The following is a 21,393-nucleotide window of genomic DNA, read 5'->3' as shown; positions in this document are numbered from 1 at the left end:
GTCTTCGCTTTTCATTCTTGTTTAGAACTAGCTAAGGTTTCACTTTCTTTCCTTCAATAGGAACTATCTACACTTGCACTGAACTTGAAATTATATTTATTCTTCTCGTCGTCGAAAAAGTTGTTTAAAAAATATATATTATACCATACTCTATGTACCATACCAATCGAAGAAAACAGATATACAATTATAATAATAATGACATATAAATCAGGTAATAAAAATGTACATGCAAGTACACATAAAATTTTTAAAATAGGGTAAAATTTAGAGAAAATTGTAAATATAGTTAATTATGCAGTTAAGAATTGTTTATTAAAAGGTAGATCACTCGCTTGAAATCTAAATAACTTATCATTCACAATTTTGTAACGATGAAATTTAATAGTACCGTCACGACAACCTTGATAAGTGGAGTCAAACCAGGGGTCTGTAACACTATCAGGATCATTAGTTAACGCTGAATTTTCTTGAATATTTATTCGGGACAAAACATCAGGTACAATATTTAACTTACCGGGTCTATGTTTAATGTCAAAATCTAATTGTAAGAGCGTCGTAGACCATCTAGCCAATCTACCAGAAGCATTTTTTAATGAAATTAACCATTTTAAACTTGAATGGTCAGTATGAATAGTAAAGTGACAGCCATCTATGTATTGTCTGAAATGATGGAGTGATTCTAAAATAGCCAAAAGCTCTCACTCCGTCACTGTGTAATTACGCTGTGATTTGGATAGAGTTCTTGAGAAGAACGCAATCGGGTGTTCGCCATCCTCAAACTCTTGAGTTAAGACCGCCCCTATGCCGTAATTACTTGCATCAGTATGTAAAGAAAACTCCAATTCAAAATTTGGACAAGCAAGAACAGGTGCTGTTATAAGTGCCTGTTTTAGTGACTCAAATGCTAATTGTGCATCTGGTGACCATTTAAAATTAGAAATACCACCTTTTATACCAGTTAGTTTAGTTAAAGGTGTAGAAATAGTAGAAAAGTTATTTATAAATCTTCGATAATAACTACATAAACCAACAAATGATTTAATATCTTTCGAAGACTTGAAAATTGGAAAATTCTTAACACAATCTAATTTAATAGGATCGCACTGCAAACCTTTTTCATTTACAATATAACCCAAAAATTTTAATTCTGATTTACAAAATTCGGATTTCTTAAAATTAATTGTTAAACCAGAATTTTTTAATTTAGTATACACTCGCTCAAGCAAAACCAAATGCTCCTTAAAATTATTAGAAATTATTAAAATATCATCCAAATAACAAAATACTCTGTTTTCGAATTCCGGACCAAATAATTGATCGGCTAAACGTTGCATTATGTTAGCTGAATTACGAAGGCCAAAAGGGGTTGTTATAAATTCGAATAAACCACGTCTTGGTACTATAAATGCTGTCTTCTCACATGAATCAGAAGAGAGCGGCAATTTCCAAAACGCTTTTGATAAATCTATAGAAGAAATAAATTTAGCATCACGAAGGTGATCTAATATTTGAGATATATAAGGAAGTGGATAGTTATCAGATTTAGTTACACAGTTCAATTTTCTAGAATCTAAACAAAGACGACCAGAACCATCTTTCTTTGAAACAATTAAAATAGGATTAGACCAACTAGACGAAGAATGTCTCACGACTCCCATCGCCAACATTTCATCTAATTGTTTTTCAACGAGTTGCTGTTTCACAGGTGATAAAGGATAATAACGTTGTTGAATTGGAGGACCAGTTGTAATAATTTCATGTGAAACAAGGTGAGTTCTACCCAATCCAATCTTTTCAAATGAAATTGAATGAAATTTGTTTTTAATAGCTTCTAATTCAAGTAGTTGTTCATTTGAAATTGTTATGTTATTTAAAGTACATACAGAATTTAATATATTTATTTTGGTTATTTGAAGAATATCGGGTCCAATGTTAAACGTGTGCCAGAAATCAATACCTAGAATTAATTCTGGATAAATATTTGGCATTACTATGAATTTAAAGTTATGAGTATTATTTTTATATGTAATAGGTAACGTGATTTCTCCCTTAGCACGCTGAGAACGGCCATTAACTGCTTTAATGTGCATTCGAGAAGGTAAAATCTTTTGCCGAAAAGCATCCAATTTTGACAAAATACTTTCACTAATACAACTTATGGTGGCACCGGAATCCAATAATCCAACCAAAGTTGTATTATTCAAGGTAATTTCTACAAAAGGTCGAGGATCAACCTCTTTTTCAGGAAAGAATGTTGCAATAAAATTTGTATCATAAAAATTAGTGACTTGTTTTAACCAAGATGTCCACTCTAATTTTTTTTGCGCTAAGGTTGGTTTGAACCTGTTGCACGCTGATCGTTTTTTGAATAAGTTTGAATTTTTGTTATACCCTTTGCTAAGCAATCTGGGCAATTTTTAGATGTTGTATGCGTTTTCCTGCATACAAAACAAATTGGATACTTAATTTTATTACAGCTGGTAAAATGGTGTCCTTCTTCAAGGCACTTTAAACATTTAATAATATAGTTAGCTCTGCCAGAACCATTCGCAACCTCTTGATTATTTACTACGGCAATATTGCTTTTGAATTCATTGCTGTTTTTAGATGTGTTTGGTGTCACTTTTGGACCAATTATCAAATCAACTTTTCTACAACTATCAATTAGCTGTGAATAATTTTGTACATTGCTTGTCATCACAAAGTTTTGATATCTAGGTAATAATCCCTGCTGAATTATTATCAGTGCCTCTTCAATTGTCATGCGATTACTTAAGCGACTTGCCATCGCTCTAATTTTTAGAATGTAATCAGAGACTAGCTCATCACTACCCTGTTTGGTTAATTGGATAGTATTCATTAGTTCACTAATAACGTGAACACTCTCAAATTCAACATAAAGCGCTTTCTTTAACTGAGCCCAATCTTTGAACTCGTCATTCGCTAACCTGAACCAGACGGAAGCGTTACCTTTCAAAAGGTCAGGAAAACAGGACACTAATATATGCTCCGGAGTTTTTTTACTTTTAAGTAGCTCCTCGACACGTTGAATGAAATTATGTGCGCTCGTTTTTCCATCATACGAAACGTTATAATTTTTAAGTAAATATTTTTCGTGATTAATGGAAGTTAAATTTTTCACTTCTTTATGAGATAATAAGGAATTGTTCCAAGACTCAGCTTGTTCCTGCATTAAAGCTAATTTTTCATTTGGTACTAGACCTCTATTTATTAAAGCTAATTTTAAAATTGGAGCCTTCCATGTTTGATTCATGGGAATGGCCAACTGTTGGTTCTCCATATTGATTAAAGGTTAGTTCTATTAAAAAAAAGGATTTAAAATTAATTATTTCAAATATTCTAAAGGCAAGAAAAAAGATTAAATTGGCAGCACTGAACAATAATCAACGTAAGATAATATTAAATAATAATTGTCGATAACGAAAAATATAGACAATTATAATTTATGCTTAAAATTAAGACTTAGCATTGGTTAAGCGAGCATATACAGAATTATTTATTGTACTGAATATATGTACAATATTATAAAATATAGCTGTGAAACACTTCGTTTCACAACAGCTTGGACAAACCTATTCAAAAATATTGAATAAAATTGGTTCGTACACAAAAAAATTAAAATATTTCGCTGGTTGTCAATTATTAAGTAGGTATGTAAGCTGAAAATTACAATTTTATTACTAGATTAATAAAATTTGTTGAAATTGTTTAAATGACCAATGGACGTTAAATGAATTTCAATATAGAATGAAAATCACAACACTTAAAAATTTCAAATGTGAATCATAAGAAAAGATAGATTGTAAAACTATCAATAATTAAACAAACAAATATTATTTTGCTTGGTAATTTTATTAATTTATTTTAAAAATGAGTAAGTACTTTTAATGTTGAGAAGAAGAAGAAAAAAAAAATTATTATAGCATTACTAAAAGTTCAATAAAAACAATTCCAATCAATTCTATTTCAATTTACTTAGCTTTTTCAGTTATTTTTCATCCAGTTGTGCTGAGAAATGTAGATTTTCTCTTCAAGATCGAAGATCCAATCAGTGCAGAGAAGTGAAGAAGTGAAGTGAAGTAAAGAAGTAGTTGTAGTATCGATGTCGATGATCTCGTCGTCTCATCAATCACAATACGAACAGTTGAAAAAACCTGAAAACAGTATTTGGCATAGCGTTTTTCAGTGATTTGTAAAAAATAACGAGTTTTAAATCATTAATTTCAAAAACACTAAAACAATATAAATTTACAAAAAAAAAATTATTAAGAAGTTAACTTTAAATAATTTGAATTTGTTTAGATAGGCATTTTTTGCTTTAAAAAAACATATAAATACTCCATTATCTTGAAACAAGATTATAAATCATTCCCATATCCTGAAAAAAATAACCAAACATTTATGATATGAAAAGAAATCAATCCACAAAAATAAAAAATATTATTTCTCAAACACTCACTTATTTGTGTGTTTGGGATAGCAACAAGACATTCTATGTACTTGTCGGATTCGGCCGGGTTTATTATTTACTATTTATTATATACTAGCTTACTAACCATATAAGCATACAGCTAAAAAAGTACGTACAAATGCAAGATTCTAATGTCGAATTTAATTATCATAGGATAATTTAGAAGGAGACAACAAAATTTATGATTTCTCTTTCTAAAATGTTTTATAATTTATGTAAGTATATAGGTACTATGGAACAAAATTTGGCAACATTGTAAATTGGTAATTTTCCATTGAAATAATGGCATTTTAACAAATTTTAGGTTTTGCAAATGGCGGAGTTAATTTCTCTTTTCTGAAAATATTTTAACAAAATTAATAATGAATTTTTTATATATCGACTGATTTGAAATTGAAAAAAATATGACTTTATTAAACCGGATTACTATGAAATTATATCTGTTTGATCACTTCCCCAAAACACAAAGATAAGATTTAATGGTTTTTCTTCATTTATATCTTATTCCAAACAAAAAAACTTGGAAGACAAATCGAGTAGGTACAACTAACAACAAAAACTAAAAACAAGCGGGAATTTATGTAAGTAGGTATTATAAATGCTTCTACAATGAACTCAACAATATCGTTTGCATAATATAATTTTGTTTACAAGAAATATACACATGCGTGATTTGAAGTCAATGCATTATTTCGACACGGGTATTGAAATACGTTTGAAACAAAGATCAATCTCTTTGGTTTGAAACAATTTGAAACACAACGTTTTATTGTGTGGCGCGTCTTATAATAATTCTAATAAACAGAAAGAACTATAGTCCATAATATTATTGAATATTATGAAATATATGTAATATAGATTTATTTAATTATAGTACTCACCGTGAAATTTCTTGAATAAAACAACAAAATTGACTATGCAAATTGTACCTAGTGTTTTGTAAGAAGGCACAAACTGAACTGGATTCATAACTAAAATGACGTATGCTTTTATAATTATAATATTACTAATCATAGTAATTTTAGTTCAGAAAATGGCTACCTCCTTATTAACGGAAATAGCTTTAAAATTTTAATGGCAGCTATGAACATTACCATAAATTTAGTAATTATATCATATTTAATAATAATACTAAAATAGTTGAAAATTAACTAATTCTTATCGAATTTGACAAATTTGAATCAATTTAACAACCAGCTAACATTTAAATCGATTTACTTCATACTTTTCATGTTTTAATGAAAAGTATGTAGCAAAACAAACTTTATAATAAGTTTTTATAAAGTAGGTAGGTATGCATTGAATGTCAAAAAACGTAAAAGAAATACGAATCACATAAAATTCATGCAATAGGTAATATACAATAATAAGCAAATTGTCAACATAAATGAAATATAGCATGGAATATAATATAAAATATAATAGGTAATAATTAATTCAAAAGTATTGCACCAAGTAACACATCTCAAAGTTTAAATGTCGAAACAAATTTACAGTGACATTTTATGAAATGAAAAAAAAACTCTCCTTACACAAGATCAAGTCAACAAAAACACAATATTTCTTAGTTCATTTTATTACATCGTAAACTAAAAAAATCGCACCACGCATTGGTAGCGTCAATTGTCATATTAGAAAAATTGGTAAGGTGTATAAAATGTAAATAGTTTGAATGATAGTAAAAGAAGTTTAATAATTGTAATGCACAATTATTAAACATAGAGTGCTAACTAATTCAATCAATAAAACATGAAATATTTAGTACTATTAATCTCACAGCTTATAAGATTCGGCTTTCTGCCAACTTAACCCTGTGTAAAGAATGCCTTATAAATCATTTATCTACCTCAAATAAAATGTCATTTGTAAACTCGTTGAAATATTAAATTATAATTTTTGGGCGCCTTGAAAGATGTGTATTTACAAATTAAATATAACAGTATAAAAATAAGAACACAGCTAATCGTTAAAAGTGTCATTTAATTACACACAAATAATTTACATTGAAATTTAAAAATGATACGGAAACATATTAAAATTCTAATACAAATTTGAGAAGCGGTCACTTGGTACAGTACATTAGAGTTTTTGTTGTAAGATGGTAATTATTACTTAGCTTTTAAGTGTGATGGCTGGAATCTCATCTTGTCTTCTATCTTTCCGTCCGAAAGAAGAAGCGCCATTCTGCGTTGACTGTTTCTATTATGTTAACCGAGCACGTCCAATCTGAACTGAATCTAATCTTGGAGTGAGATCTTCTGGGCGGAAATAAGTTATTTGTTGACAAGACACTTTCAAAAAGGCGGGAAGAAACCCCATTGGCTCATTTTTTAACCGTCATTGTTTAAGAAACAAGGTTGACACATACTTTTAACAAGGTTGTGCCAAATTTATTGTTAATTAAATTAACATTATTTATTTAATATCTGCGTTTGAAAAGTAGACATGTCACGTGAAATGTAACATGACAGTGTTTTAACTCCTCATTTCCAACTATCCCTGCATAATAATTATACCTTTTATTTATATTATGTTTTATTACCATGTAAAAACTAATCAATTGTTTTTTTTATTTTGATAATTCAAGGTGAAACAGCTGTGACCTACCTGTTTTCCCGATACAGATTCAATTTCACCGAAGTCGACTACAGCATATACTCGACATACACAGTGACATTGAGTCTAATAGGTGAGACTAAGCAAGATAAATTATATTATTAATATACTCTATCACTCTACCATATTACATACCAGTGGCAAAACTTGACATATTTCGCCTATATACAAAAACAATGCGAGCCATGCGATTGCCAAAATGAACGCAATTTATGAAGCACTTCATTGCATCTATTATATACACAAGACTGCTATCTGCAGCTATCGAGGGTAAATTTAAAAAGTTTGTATCGAAGTATTATAACTGTTAAAATAAGCCATCTAAAAATAGTCAAAACTGTCTATCTCCCTCTAAAATTTAGCATACATAAGAGAGGTGCTGTTAACATATCGTCGCTATAGGACTGGTTTGTCGAATATCCGTTTTTGTCGAAATCGACCTTTTAATGCAGAATGATTTTTTGTATCTAAATGGACCAGAACCATCCTTTTCTTTAAAATACATTGTAATGAATACAGCATTCATATGCTGTAAAAACAACAATTTAAATACCTCCGTGTATTTAAATATAGGATAATGAAACTTGTTTTTTTGTCTAACAAAAGTCTGGACAAACCAATCCTACAGCGACGATATAGCACGTATTGTAACAATTTTAACTAACTTATTGAATTTTTTACAATAAGTGTTAGTACTCCGATACAAAACTATCCTCGATAGCTGCCGATAGCGGCCGATACCAGTCTTGTGTATAGAATAGATGCGCATGCGATCAGTTGGTACAAAACATTAATTGGAATGTTTTCTTTTTTTAGTGTAAGTATAGAGCTTTCAATACTATTATTATTAGTTACCATGATTCTAACCACAAAAACCGATTGCCAATTTTTTATGCACCTCAAATGTATTAATATTAAATACATAATTTTATCACATTGTCGCAGATGCAATTATGTTCCAGACCAGCGCTCAAAATGGACTCGGATCCGCGAACGCAACTCCGGTTTCCAAAATCTCCAAAATAATAGCTCCCTCTTGTGGAAAAATTAATATTGCGCCCCGGTTTGTGATTTATTCAAAAGTAATTAAATTCCTTACTATATAAATATCCATATTGAAAATACTAAACGAAACTACATGACGTGTGGTAAACCCCATTTTTCGCCTGCGGCGCTGACAATTTTTGCATACCACAAGTTTAAAAACTGTTAATCCATATGGTCGCCTGAGCTAGGAAGGCGTATAACGAATAAAATCTAAGCCACTTATAACCAATTATACAGACGATATTTTTAATGTCTGCTAGTTTCATGTATGGTGGATGAAGAGGTCGAGATTTGGTGGTTGCTCCGATGGGGATGCCGGACGAAATCTCGAAGGCCGAAATCACGAAGGCCGAAATCCCGAATGGTGAAATCCCGAATGGCCGAAATCCCGAAAACCTAAATCGCGAAAGCTGAAATCCCGAAGGCCGAAATCCCGAATGCCGAAATCCCGAAAGCTGAAATCCCGAATGGCCGAAATCCCGAATGGCCAGAATCCCGAAGACCGAAATCCCGAAAATAAAAAAATACAAACATCAATAATTGCGCAATTTTTACAAACCATTTTTTGTGGAACAAATGGGTTTTTGTCTCTCCTGCAAAAATTTCGCAATCTTAACACTAACACAGAGAGACAAAAACCCATTTTCCACAAAAAAAATGGGTTTTGTATCTCTTGTAAAAATTGCGCAAATCAAGATTGCGCAATTATTGATGTTTGTATTTTTTTTTGGGATTTCGGCCTTTGGGATTCCGGCCATTCGGGATTTCGGCCATTCGGGATTTTAGCGTTCGGGATTTCGGTATTCGGGATTTCGGCTTTCGAGATTTCAGCTTTCGGGATTTAGGCTTTCGGGATTTCGGCCTTCGGGATTCCGGCCTTCGGGATTTCGGCCCATGAATAGTGTGAAGTCCATCATAATATATTTCCATAAGTTTTCAAAGACGGAACCGTCTTTTTACCTTATTCCGCATTCGTGATTTATTGACAACACCGAATGTTGCATTCGGACGTATTCGTCAGTTTTCACGATTCGTAAAACTGTAGGCGCGTGTGAACTCACTCGTAAGAGTTCTTTAGCCACTTAAAAAAAACGGTTCGTTATAAATCACGGTCCTGGAAAAAAGACGAATCGTCGCCATGTGAACGGGCCGTGATAATTATATACCTGACTATAATAAGTTGGGTGAAGATTTGCAATGCCAAGTGTCGCATTGAATTTTTTGCATACCATGTTGTATATAAATATATATTTAGTGTGTACATTTAAATATAAGAACACAATAAGACCACCTATTTTAAAATACATACCTAACAATTTAAATTTATAATAATCTTGAAATTTTGAATCTTAATTTATTTATTGTTTCACCTTTTCAGTATTTGTATTTTTTATTTTAAGGCTTGGAAAATTAGTTATATATCTTTATGTTAATTAATGTCGATATGTATGCATATTCTCTTAAATAAATATTAATTGATTCATTAATATGGTGTTTAATTTAAAAAGAACTCCATATTGTTAATAATGCAGATTGTTTTTGAAATTCAAATGAAGATTTTAAGTTCTATTGGGATTTTTAATAATTATCAGCTTTAAAGAAAAGTTAATAATATCAACATCATCAGCCTGAATCTATCCACTGCTGGATGAAGGCCTCTTCAAGCTGCTTCCACTTCTCTCGGTCCTGTGCATTGCGTTGCCACGTACTTCCGCAGAACTTTATCATTTAATCGATCCAGCAGCGGACGTTTTGTACTTCTTGGATACCACTGGATGACTAGATTTGTCCAACGATTCTACGAGCTATGTGTCCAGCCCAGGCTTTTAATATACTCTATTACATCGCAAACCCTTGTCTGCTTCCTTATCCACTCATTCCTTTTTTTGTCCTTTCGCGTTATCGTCGCTATAGGATTGGTTTACGAATATCCGTTTTAGTCGAAATCGACCTTTTAATGCAGAATGATTTTTTGTATGCAAATGGACCAGAACCATCCTTTTCTTTAAATTACATTGTAATGAATACAGCATTCATATGCTGTAAAAACGACATTTTAAATACCTCCATGTATTTAAATATAGGATAATGAATTTGGTTTTTTGTCTCCTGAACATTTGACATTTGGTCTATTCGACAAACCAATCCTACAGCGACGTTATGCCCAGCATGCACCTCTCCATAACACGTTTCTGGATCTCTCTTTTACTTAGGGTCCATGTTTCACACGCATATGTGATCACGGGAAGCACACACTGGTTGAACACTTTAATAATATATGTACTTATATTATATTATGTGCCCCCGGGTATGTTCATAATTTGTATTGCGCCCTTCATGGCAAGAAGGTTACCGACCCCTGCTTTATGCGATTTTGCTCAAATGTGACGTGTACTTAATCGTAAACTTTTTATTACCTGTATGAAAGTATCACATTGATTTTTACAAAACCTAATTTATCTGTATTGCAGGTACGATTTGCGCCATCACAATTATCACGAAATACACCAACATCGACGACACGTTGATCGGCGTGATGGCAGGACTCTGCAAAATTATCGCCTGCTTCTTCTATGCCTTTGCACCAACGGTAGGCTGGTACTATCTGGCTCCAGTCGTGGACATCTTCAGTGGACTCGGAATAATCGCCATGAGATCTTTAGCTACTAAGATTGTAGACCCGGATGAAACAGGTATGTACTGCCCAATACAAATTATTGGTTACTTACATAGACTATAGATAATTTTCTATTTTTTTTTTACGTTATATAGTATTTTTAAGTGGTCAAAATGCAACCATTAGGTAAAGATATCCATAATTTAAGTTATTTTAAAGAAACACTAGGTCACTGATTTAAAAATATATAATAATATACAAATAAATTATCACGAAAATGTATCAACTTACCTATGAAACGTAATACCATCTTCTTGCTTATCAGTACGGCTACCACATTTTAATACAACACACAGAACCATCTTTTCTACTTAATTAACTAAAAATATTTACCACTGCCTTTATGTTTAACACAAGAAATAGCAATTTAAGCAACACGGTTATCGACGCTTAGTTATGCAATAAGCGAAGATTTGCCGGCTACACCGTAGCAAACCATCTCCCAGATCTGTAAATCTTTTATCTTACTCTAGCTCGTGTCGCAGAGATTATAAGGGTACCGAATACTTTCTCACTCGCACTTATGCATCGTTTTTGTGCAGGCCTTGGTTACCTACATGTAAATTGTATGTAAAACATTTTGCCGTGGAACAGTTCGCCGTGAGCTTTCTTATGGGAAAGAGATGACCGTATACTATACGGTCTCCAATTTTATTAGATTCGATATCAATATTAATTCAAATTTCATATCTGATTTTCGCAAAATTCAAGAATGAAAACCTAACCTAACCTAACCTAATCTAACCTAACAAATAACCCAGTATATCTGATATTTTCAAAATTTGTTTCCTGCTGGCTTCCTGTAAAGTGTATACCGACAATAACCGTTTTTTTTATTTAGACATGAATTTTATGTCAGTACTATATGACCCCAAGTGGTTAGACAGCTTTTAATATCATCATCATCAGGGGCGCGACAACCCGGTGTGGTCCTGGCCTCCTCCAACAGCTCCTTCCACCTGTCCCTATCCAGTGTGGCCGCTTTCCAATTTGGTACCCCCAGAATACGGCAGTCACTGACAGCTCCATCTAACCAGCGAATCTTTGGCCTCCCTCTTCTTCTACGTCCTATTGGATTGCTGGACATCACTCTCTTTGCCGGTTCATTGTCATTCATACGGTGCACATGATCTAGCCATCGCAATCTCCCAATCTTAATTGATTGAACTGCGCTGCAATCTTCGTACAGTCCGTAGAGCTCAGCATTGTATCTTCTCCTCCAATTGGTGCCATCCCTGATCGGTCCATATATACGGCGGAGAATTTTTCTTTCAAAGATATTCAGGGCTCTTTCATTTCGCAGAGTTAATGTCCAGGTTTCCGATGCGTAGGTGAGCACTGGCTTTACAAGTGTCTTGTAAAGAGAGCTTTTAGTTCGGCGAAATAGTAAGCGGGACTTAAATGTCTTAACAGACCAAAGTAGCATTTATTCGCAGACATGATTCTCTTGTTGATTTTTTCTGTAATATCATTGTGTCGACAGCTTTTAATACACGGCCATATAATTCCGATAAAACATTTCACGGTGAAGTGTTATACGGCGAACTGCATACGTACAAGTTTCCAGATACGATACAAAGTATTATATCGCAGTCCCGTTACTGTAATAGTCTAACATCAACTGGAGATGGGCTGTTAAGATCCGTCATAAATAGTGCATAGTAAACTTTGTCAGTCAAACGTATTAGTTTTCATTGAACTAAAACTACAGTGTGCAGATAGTGTTTGTTAGTTAATAAAATTCAATTAAACCCTGCCTAATCGTAGCCATAGTAGATAATCTTCTTATTGTGCCATCTCCTGGCGGAGATCGGCCATCAAGGCGATCTTATATTTGTCGTCTGCTACCCGGAACAGTTCAGTGGAGCTTCACTCGTACCAACCACGGAGGTTCTTAAGCCACGAAATGCGGCGCCGTCCTCTACTACGCTTTCCATTGATCTTTCCTTGAATGACAGTCTATATAGCCACATCTCGAAAGCTTCAAGTCTCCGTGACATCTCTTGGTTTAGCGTCCATACTTCCATACCATAGAAAAGAATTGAGAGCACATAACAACGTACCATACGCAGTCTCAGACCTAGGTTAAGATCTCGATTGCTAAGGAGGCGTGTCATTTTGAGAAAGGCGCTCCTTGCGATCTCAATTCTAGTTTTTATTTCCTGAGACTGGTCCCATTTCTCATTGACCCATGTACCTAAATATTTATAATGGGTCACACGTTCAATTGGTTCGCTGTTAATGACAAAATTTGTGTTGGTGTCTGGTGTCGCTGTTTTTGATACTAGTAATAGTTTTGTTTTCTAGAGGTTTTCTTTTAAAAGACGTTAAATCTGATGAATATGTATTTCATTCCAGGAAAAATCTACTCCTTGTTTGGTGCCTGCGAGGCTTTTGTTCCAGTCATTTTTTGCCCCCTCTACATTGCAGTGTATGTCGCGACGATAGAGGTAATTCCAGGAGCTTTTTATCTCTTGGGAGGTCTAGTTACAATCCCAGTGGTTACTTCATTTGCGTAAGTATTGTTTAAAATTACATTAAAAACTGACCAAAACCATCAAGTCGGTTTACAATGTGTTTATTTATCTATAAAGCTTTGAATTGAAGTGAATGGAAGATGACAATCATTCTTACGGATATGAGATGATTTAACACTGCCATCTAAACGCCAGACTATCATTGAACCAGGGCTCGAAATGGACCGGAGCGCACCGGAGCGCCGTTCAGGCTCGTGAAATTGGTAAAACTATTGCTACGTCTCGTGGAAAAAATATGTTGACCGTCTGAGCTAGATAGACCATATTATAATAGAAAATCTAACACACTTATTTTTATAAAGTACAAATAAAATTTGATAACTATGTAAATATCTTTAAAATATCGAGCGCTCCGGTTCGTAAACTTTTCCATTTCGAGCGCTGCATTGAACTCGGTATTGATAACAATGCTTGCCATCTTGACGCTTGTAAAGATGAATGAAATGCGTACTTTATGGTTCCATGAATAAACAGAACATGATATAACAAAACATGAATAAACAGAACGGTGACAAAACAGAACTATGAATTTCAGGAAAAATATATCATTTAATTACAGCGCTCGAAATGGAAAATTTTATGAACCGGAGCGCTCGATAATTTTCAAAAAATATTAGAAAATTAATTACCTATTTTTACGTATACCTAATATTATACACAAATAAGTGAGCTTGATTTTTTTGTTACATCCCTGCCTCTCATCTACCTCAGACGGTCAAATGGAATAACAGTCTTTAAACTTCTCGAATGTAAATATTGTCAGCACCGCAGGATTAAACGGGGGTTACGACGCGTCATTAATACTATTTTTTATCACAAAACCAACAAGTTTCGTATAAAACTTTAAATATCATAAAGTGAATTTAATTACTTTTTAATAATTCACAAATTGGGATGCAATATTTAATTTGTTCACAAGACGGAACGGTAATTTTGGGGATTTCACGAAACGGAGCTGCGTTCCGGTGCGCTCCGATCCATTTCGACCGCTGATTTAATATTAAAATTGTCATAATATCTCTATAATATTATGTTGTATAGATTTTCAATACATCGTAAAAAATTAAATTATGTAATTTGTGCATTCCTAATCGCTGGAAAGCCTCAATTAAACGGGACTCAACTCTATGTTGTTGGCAAGCTAGATATAGGTACCTATCGTCTTAATCAAACTTATAATATGTTCCAAATACTTGGGTGACTAAGTTCAACGAAATAATGAGTTTAATAATTCTGTGGAGTTGTGCATGATTATCAAAATCAAGCAGATTAATTGAGATTTTACGCTGAATGGCCAACATACTAGTGCAGTATTTATAGGTAATATATTAAATTTTTATAAGAAAGCTTTATAAGTATTTAATTATTAAATAGATACGACAAAAATGGATGTTTTATTTTTCTACTGGCTGTTCTGTTTCTTTGAATTCTGTTTATTCATATTCTGTTTATTCATGTTCAGTAATATCCGATTACCGTCATTTATATAGCGCTTGGAAATATAAATATTCAAAATATTAAATTAAATGGTGTGACATATCGTTCTTCTTCTTCGATGGCGCTACAGCTAAAGTCGAGCCCTGGCCTCCTCCACCGCCATCCTCCAGCCGGAGCGGTCCTCCGCACGTCTTTTCCAGTTCATGACTTTTAGCAGCTGGTTGGCATCTTTTGTAATTTTGTTACCCCATCGTGTGCGTGGCTTTCCCACTGGCATTTTCCTCCCTGGGTTTCCTTCGAGGATCTTCTTCGGTATCCGTGACTCAGGCATGCGCTGGACATGGCCTGCCCAGAGCCTCCGGAATTTTATGAAGGTAGAGAGTTTTGAATCTTGGTATAAGCGGTATAGTTCCGTGTTGTACCCAATTCTTTACTCTCCACCATCATTCATGGGTCCGTATATCCGCCTCATGATCTTTCTCTCAAAGCAATCCACCATTTCAGCTGCTTTCACATTTAGCGTCCATGACTTGCACCCGTATGCAACGACTGTGCGTATGACGGTTTTATAGAGCCGCGTCTTAGTTTTTCTGTGGACATTTCTGGATTTGAATATGGGCAGCAATGAGAAGTACGATTTATTTGCAGCGGTTATACGGGCTTTTATTTCTTCCAGTTCCTCGTTCTTTTTTGTAATATTGGAACCCAGGTATATGAACCAGTTGACAACCTCAAATTCAGCGCTCGAAATGGAAAAGTTTACGAACCGGAGCGCTCGACATTTTTCTGAAGATATTTACATATTTATCAAATTTTATATGTATTTCATAAAAAAAATGTGTTTGATTTTCTATTTATATGGATTATCTAGTTCAGACGGTCAAATTATTTTGTCCACGAAACGGAGTAATAGTCTTACCGATTTCACGAACAGGAATGGTGCTCCGGTCCATTTCGAGCCCTGCTCAAATTGATGGTTTCCAAAACTGGAACTTTGGCCCAGCCTACTCTGTTTTTGTCGGCTTTGTACCATGACTTTAGTTTTGTTTTCATTTACTCTTAAGCCAATATCTAGTGCGGCCCTTTGAAGGTGGTCAAATTCGTTCGGTGACATATCGTTAATGATCTAAATCTAAATATTGCAATAATTAACCGTTACATGATTTTTGACATTAATGGCGATTATGTGCTTTCACATTCAAATCTTATACTGAACTATAGCAATAACACGCAATTAATAAATATCTTATCACCTCTTCAATATTTACCACTTTAAGTGGTAAATTCATATATAATTATTTCTTATCGGAAAACCTTGATATTAAGTAATTTTCTACACTTCAAATAACAAACATTTTATGTATTATTTCCAACAGGGCTTCGAACCGTTATTTTTGTTTCGTTTCGGTTTTCGTTGCGGTTCAAGTAAAAAAAATATATTGGTTCGGTTCCGGTTTTTGTTCCGAAATTTCCAATTCAAATTAAATCAAATCAATTTTATTTATTTTACATATAATGAACATAACAAATTATAAATTCAAAGCGTTCACGACAACACATAAAATAAGTGCTAATATTTTTTAAAAATAAAAATACAGAGAATAAGTAATAAAATAAGAAAATAAATAAAATAAATAACAAAAAAGTAGCTGGAAGCACACAGAGTGAACTTTGATAGACCCTATCTTACAAACTTATAAAACAACGTCCACCTGAATTCACCCTCACTTAAGTGGAATATATCAATATCCGAAGCAATTTCATTAAAGATGGTTACGGTATTTATGAAATTCATAAAATAAATCGTAAAACTTGTGTTGTTTTCACTGCAATATTATTTTATGCACGTCTACATATAAATAACACAAAATAATAGGATTATCGGAAGACATTACGATAATGGCAACTTTTGACTTTTGACAGCTCGACTTTTTTATTCGTTCGTTGAACAGCAGCAGAGCATAGACAAATCGGACGATTTATTGTCCTCGGACTTTTGGCTCGCCAATGAAGCGCTGGGATTAGTGATTAATTTTTAAATGTTTTTATTCGTATTAAAAATAATTTTCTACAATAATTTAGAATATTGGTACGTGTATGATAGCCCGCCCGGCACCATGCTCAGAAACCAATGGTTATGCTGCACCGCACGGCCATAGCAATATTAAAAAAAAAATACATTATAAATTATGACAATTATGTCGAGATGCGTCACTCGATCGTGAATGATTTCTTTGCGCCACCTTGAATTTGACACACATACCTATATTATATTTCAAATGAAAAACAATAGCATATTTATTTCGTATAAGTGCATATTATGTATTATGCTTGTCGAATTGGTGTTTTCTTCAATTACTAACGTCGACTAGTGGCGCAATTGTTACGTCACAGTTGAAAGTAATAGCGACTGTACACGTGCATGGATTTACTGGCAGCAATAGTGATTATTTTAAACTTTTTCTTTTTTTTCTTCTTCCACCCTGTCACGTCCCAACATTGGGGCATAGGGCAAGCACAAGTTGGCGCCACTTCCCTCGGTTCATCGCCAACTCTTGCGCCCCCCGCCATGTCAGACCTGCAGCACGTAGGTCGCTCTTGTAGCACCGCTGCAGGGTGAGGGAGGGCCGGCCACGGCGACGGAACCCTTGAGGCTGTGCCACAAGGGTACTAAGTGCCGCACTCTTTGGCGGCATCCGGAATACGTGTCCTAGCCATGTAAAGCGTCTCTTCGTGTTTAAACTATCGTGACAATAACTGTTTATACGTAAAAGTGCTGACTGTCTCTCCAATTCATTCTTTAAGACGATACATCAGTGAAACGACAAATAATTTTCAACTATAGGCGCGACGAAATTTTGGACTCGCTGGCATTTGGAGAGCGAACGTCGAGGTGTCAGTTGTTTGTTATCTCAAGGAGCAGAACTAATCTGCCATTGGTAATGCCAATTGGGAGGGAAATAACTCTGTTCTACCAAATCACTTCAGATATTGACATTTATTATTCCACAGGCACGAGGATGAGTATAGGTGGGCATTGTTTTATAAATTCAAATCAAATAGGGTCTGCTTAGCTCATTAGGTGTACCTACTTCCTTGTATCTAATTTATAATTTTTGTATTTACACTTTTCTTGTACTGATCTATTTCTTTTTTATATAATACTGTTTTAATAACACTTCTTTGTTTGTAAATGTCATGTTGTGAACGTCTTAAATTAATAATTTGTAATTATCACTATAAGTATTTAAAAAAATGAATTTTAAAGTCGGCGGCGTCCAGATGGCGGCGCCAAATCGTTCTAGACGCCAATCATGAAGACAAATCTAAAAAATCATACTCAATAATAGGTAGGTATATTATTTTAATTCAGTTAAAACAATTTAAAATTAACGTTCTTTTTTCATTTGTTTCAGAATAATGTATATTTTACAAAAGAGAGACGAGAAATCCGAGCCAAAACCGTCAATCGATTCAGCCAAATCTGATTTTACTGATATAAATCTTAATAATGATTAAGTAATTTATTATTATTTATTAAATTAAAAATAAAATTAAGTAAACAATAAATATGTACATATTAAAAGTAGATGTAAGCAAATAAAATTATTCCTTTCAGAAGTAGATCATCTGACTTTATCTGTTTTTATATGTTCATATCCCAGATATTCTCAATCGAGATACAGCATCAGTGAATGTATTCTACACACAAAGCATTCTATATTATCTACAAATTGATAAATATTATAACTTTATCATATTATTATTATTTATGTACTGAGGCGGTTAATTGTTACAATAAGTTAACCGTCTAATGTTTAGTTAGACTATAAATTGTCTAAACTGTATATCTCGCTCTAAAAGTTAATACAGCCAAGCAGTGACGTCCCTAGACAAAATGCCGCCCCATTTTTTATACAGTATTTTTTATCATCCTTTCAGGACTCCAATATCTAATAAATGTGCTGTCTGCATACATTACTAACAAAATATTATACCACTAAAACATACAAAATTCAGAAAATTTAGATATGAAAAGCGAATAAATATATCCAAATAATCAGAGTCTGAGGTTCTATTTGGTTGATATTCTGACACATTTTGTTTGTACCATTTAGCAATACCCAGATTTATTATTTCCACACTATTTTTACTGTGCTATGATTGTAGGTACAACATGTAAACACAATAATTTTATCTATGTCTATACCTATACCAAATGGTTATCTTCAATTTGCCGCCTTTCGAGTAAATGCCGCCCCCAAGCGATGCTCAATATGCCTACCACCACGGGACGTCACTGCAGCCAAGAGATATACAACATCAGATATAGAAAATATTTTTGTTCGTTCTATTATTTTTGGTTATTTCCTGTTCTTATTCCTAGAATTATTATTAATCTTGCGAAGTTTTCTAACGACTATGCATTTGAAGTGTTATTAATTTCAAATTCGGTAAATAATAAATTATTGAATAGGTAGGTATACATAATTTAAATACATTTCAAGCATATTCACACTAGAAAATACACCCAACGGGACTTGAACCGGAACCTCTATCTGCTGGATTCGCACCAGTAGGTATGCTTTTTCCAATTAAGCTACGGGCATCTTAGTAATTTTTTAACTAGTTAACGATTTTAACTAGTAATTGTGACATGAAAAGCTTATTGAATTGCTTTATAATGTTGGCTATCGGTTTTAGTATATTAAATTAAGATAGGTATCAATTAATTCTTACTGACTAAATATAAAATCCGTGACGTCCGTTAGTAATGATTACTAGTAATTAAGGAATTAATCGATACCTACCTTAATTTAATATACCTACTAAAACCGATCGCTAACATTATAACGCAATTCGAGCTCTTTCCCTTTTATTTACACCATGTAACTATACTTTGAAATTAATTGACGAATAAACATCACTGAGGATAAACATTCACCGGGCCTCTTATTACTAGGGAGCGGATTTATATGCAACAAAAAACATGATTAATATGCATGCACACATGCACTCAAAATCATTGAAATATGCACTAAAACCAAAGAAATATGCAGTTAAAAATTTTACCCAAAAATCGAATAACAAATTAATACCTAATCTTAAGCAATATAATATAATAACAAAAAAACACAAATAATCAATATAAAGTTAATCAATTACAATTTTCAAAATAGTTTGTTTACAAGTAGGTACAAATAATTGAACAAGAAATGCAAAATGTAAATGTAAACTATGGTAACTAAACACAACTTAAAAAAACGACGCTGTTTTTTTTTGTCCGAAAAAATAAGTTACAATATTTTTTTCAATATTTTCTGGCATTAAAATTTTTGCATATCTCGTCGTCATACAAGAGAAAGTGACCAAGTGCAAAATAGTAAATTGTTCAGGAAAGCCATTTTAACATTTGTAATCACTCTAAAAAATCCTTATATTGCATTCACATTTCTGATTATTTTTGTGGGTGTAGATATGATATTTACTGTTAAAATGAAATTATAATATTTTAAAAAATCACTTTTGTTCTAGCTTTTAAAAATACGAAATGAAGTTGGTCAGTTTTACCACCCATGAATTAATGGAAAAATTGCAGATAGTCACTTTTCATTCTTGGAATATAGGTAATACAAAAATGAAGTATAGGTATTTTTCTTTTAAATTGACTTTATTTTGAGTGCATTCTGAATAAAATGGCGAAAATAGAATACAGTTTTTTTAATTTTCTATGGAAAATATACCCAGATGCTTTATATAAAAAAGTACAAAAGTCACAAAAATATAAGTATATTAAAATAAATTGATGTAAAAAAATAGTCTGCTTCAGATTGAGAATACATGTTTGGTTCTGGTGCCCTGTCTGGCATGTTATGTTCAGCAAGTAATCTGTACCATCCATGATAATCACGAGGAATTGCTCCAGTATCACACAGCTTTACAAAATCTTTCTTTTTTAGCTTGGTTATATTGAGTTATTATTTGAATAAGTATTTTAATGGGGGAACAAGTGGTGGCCGACCTCGCCCAAACACTTACAGGGTTTGAACGTCGTCAATATAAGAATATTTTATAGAGAATGTGTTCTTGTCTGACACGCTCATACCGATTTTTCATTATTTTGGCGGCAAGTAATTTAAGATCTTCTTCGACCATATCAGCCCTTTATTTAGAGCATATGGACACCAGGCGCCTCCAAGAATCCCTGTCGCTCGCCAGTCTTCTTGCATTGTTCCAGGTCAAACCAGCATCCGCTCTCTCGTATACACTTTATAGATAGTATTTAGCGGCCTTCCATGACGCCGGAATCCGGTTGGCTTAAAGAACGGGCAAGCCAGGTTGAAATTCTGGTCCAACGTTGCCTCTTCACTCTCAGCGTGATGAGAGGCTACTTAGTGCGATCTTTTATCTCCTTGTTGCTCATAAAGTCATACCACTGCACACCCAGTATCTGTCGCAAACATCTGTTTTCTAAGTTCAGTATACGGTTTCTCTGAGCCTTCGTACGGTGCCATGATTTGCTAAAGCAGTACCGTCAGAATGCAAGCGTCAAATAGGCGGCATTAAATTTGGTTCTTAACTCA

General features: G+C 33.4%; 1 protein-coding gene across 2 annotated transcripts in view; it reads left to right on the top strand.

Annotated features, from left to right (window-relative positions):
• The window catches only part of LOC147074215 (putative peptidoglycan muropeptide transporter SLC46), a 45,982-nt gene extending 27,549 nt beyond the window's left edge, over positions 1 to 18,433 (top strand). The window contains exons 2-5 of one of the 2 annotated variants that reach the window (XM_085943581.1): positions 7,083 to 7,184; positions 10,630 to 10,851; positions 13,194 to 13,285; positions 18,226 to 18,433. In XM_085943581.1, the coding sequence (XP_085799707.1) occupies positions 7,083 to 7,184; positions 10,630 to 10,851; positions 13,194 to 13,285; positions 18,226 to 18,297 (488 nt within the window). In that variant the 3' untranslated portion in view covers positions 18,298 to 18,433. Of the gene's footprint in view, positions 1 to 7,082; positions 7,185 to 10,629; positions 10,852 to 13,193; positions 13,351 to 18,225 lie in introns of both variants that reach the window. The other variant, XM_085943580.1, reaches the window with a different exon arrangement.
• Positions 18,434 to 21,393: the final 2,960 nt, after the last annotated feature.

The sequence above is a fragment of the Rhyacophila brunnea genome, unplaced genomic scaffold (assembly GCF_057557595.1).
Source record: "Rhyacophila brunnea isolate RB1 unplaced genomic scaffold, BYU_Rbru_1.0 scaffold_16, whole genome shotgun sequence".
Taxonomy (NCBI): Eukaryota; Metazoa; Arthropoda; class Insecta; order Trichoptera; family Rhyacophilidae; genus Rhyacophila; species Rhyacophila brunnea.
The sequence above is the reverse complement of the archived record's forward strand: the minus strand, read 5'-3'. Positions and strand labels throughout refer to the sequence as shown.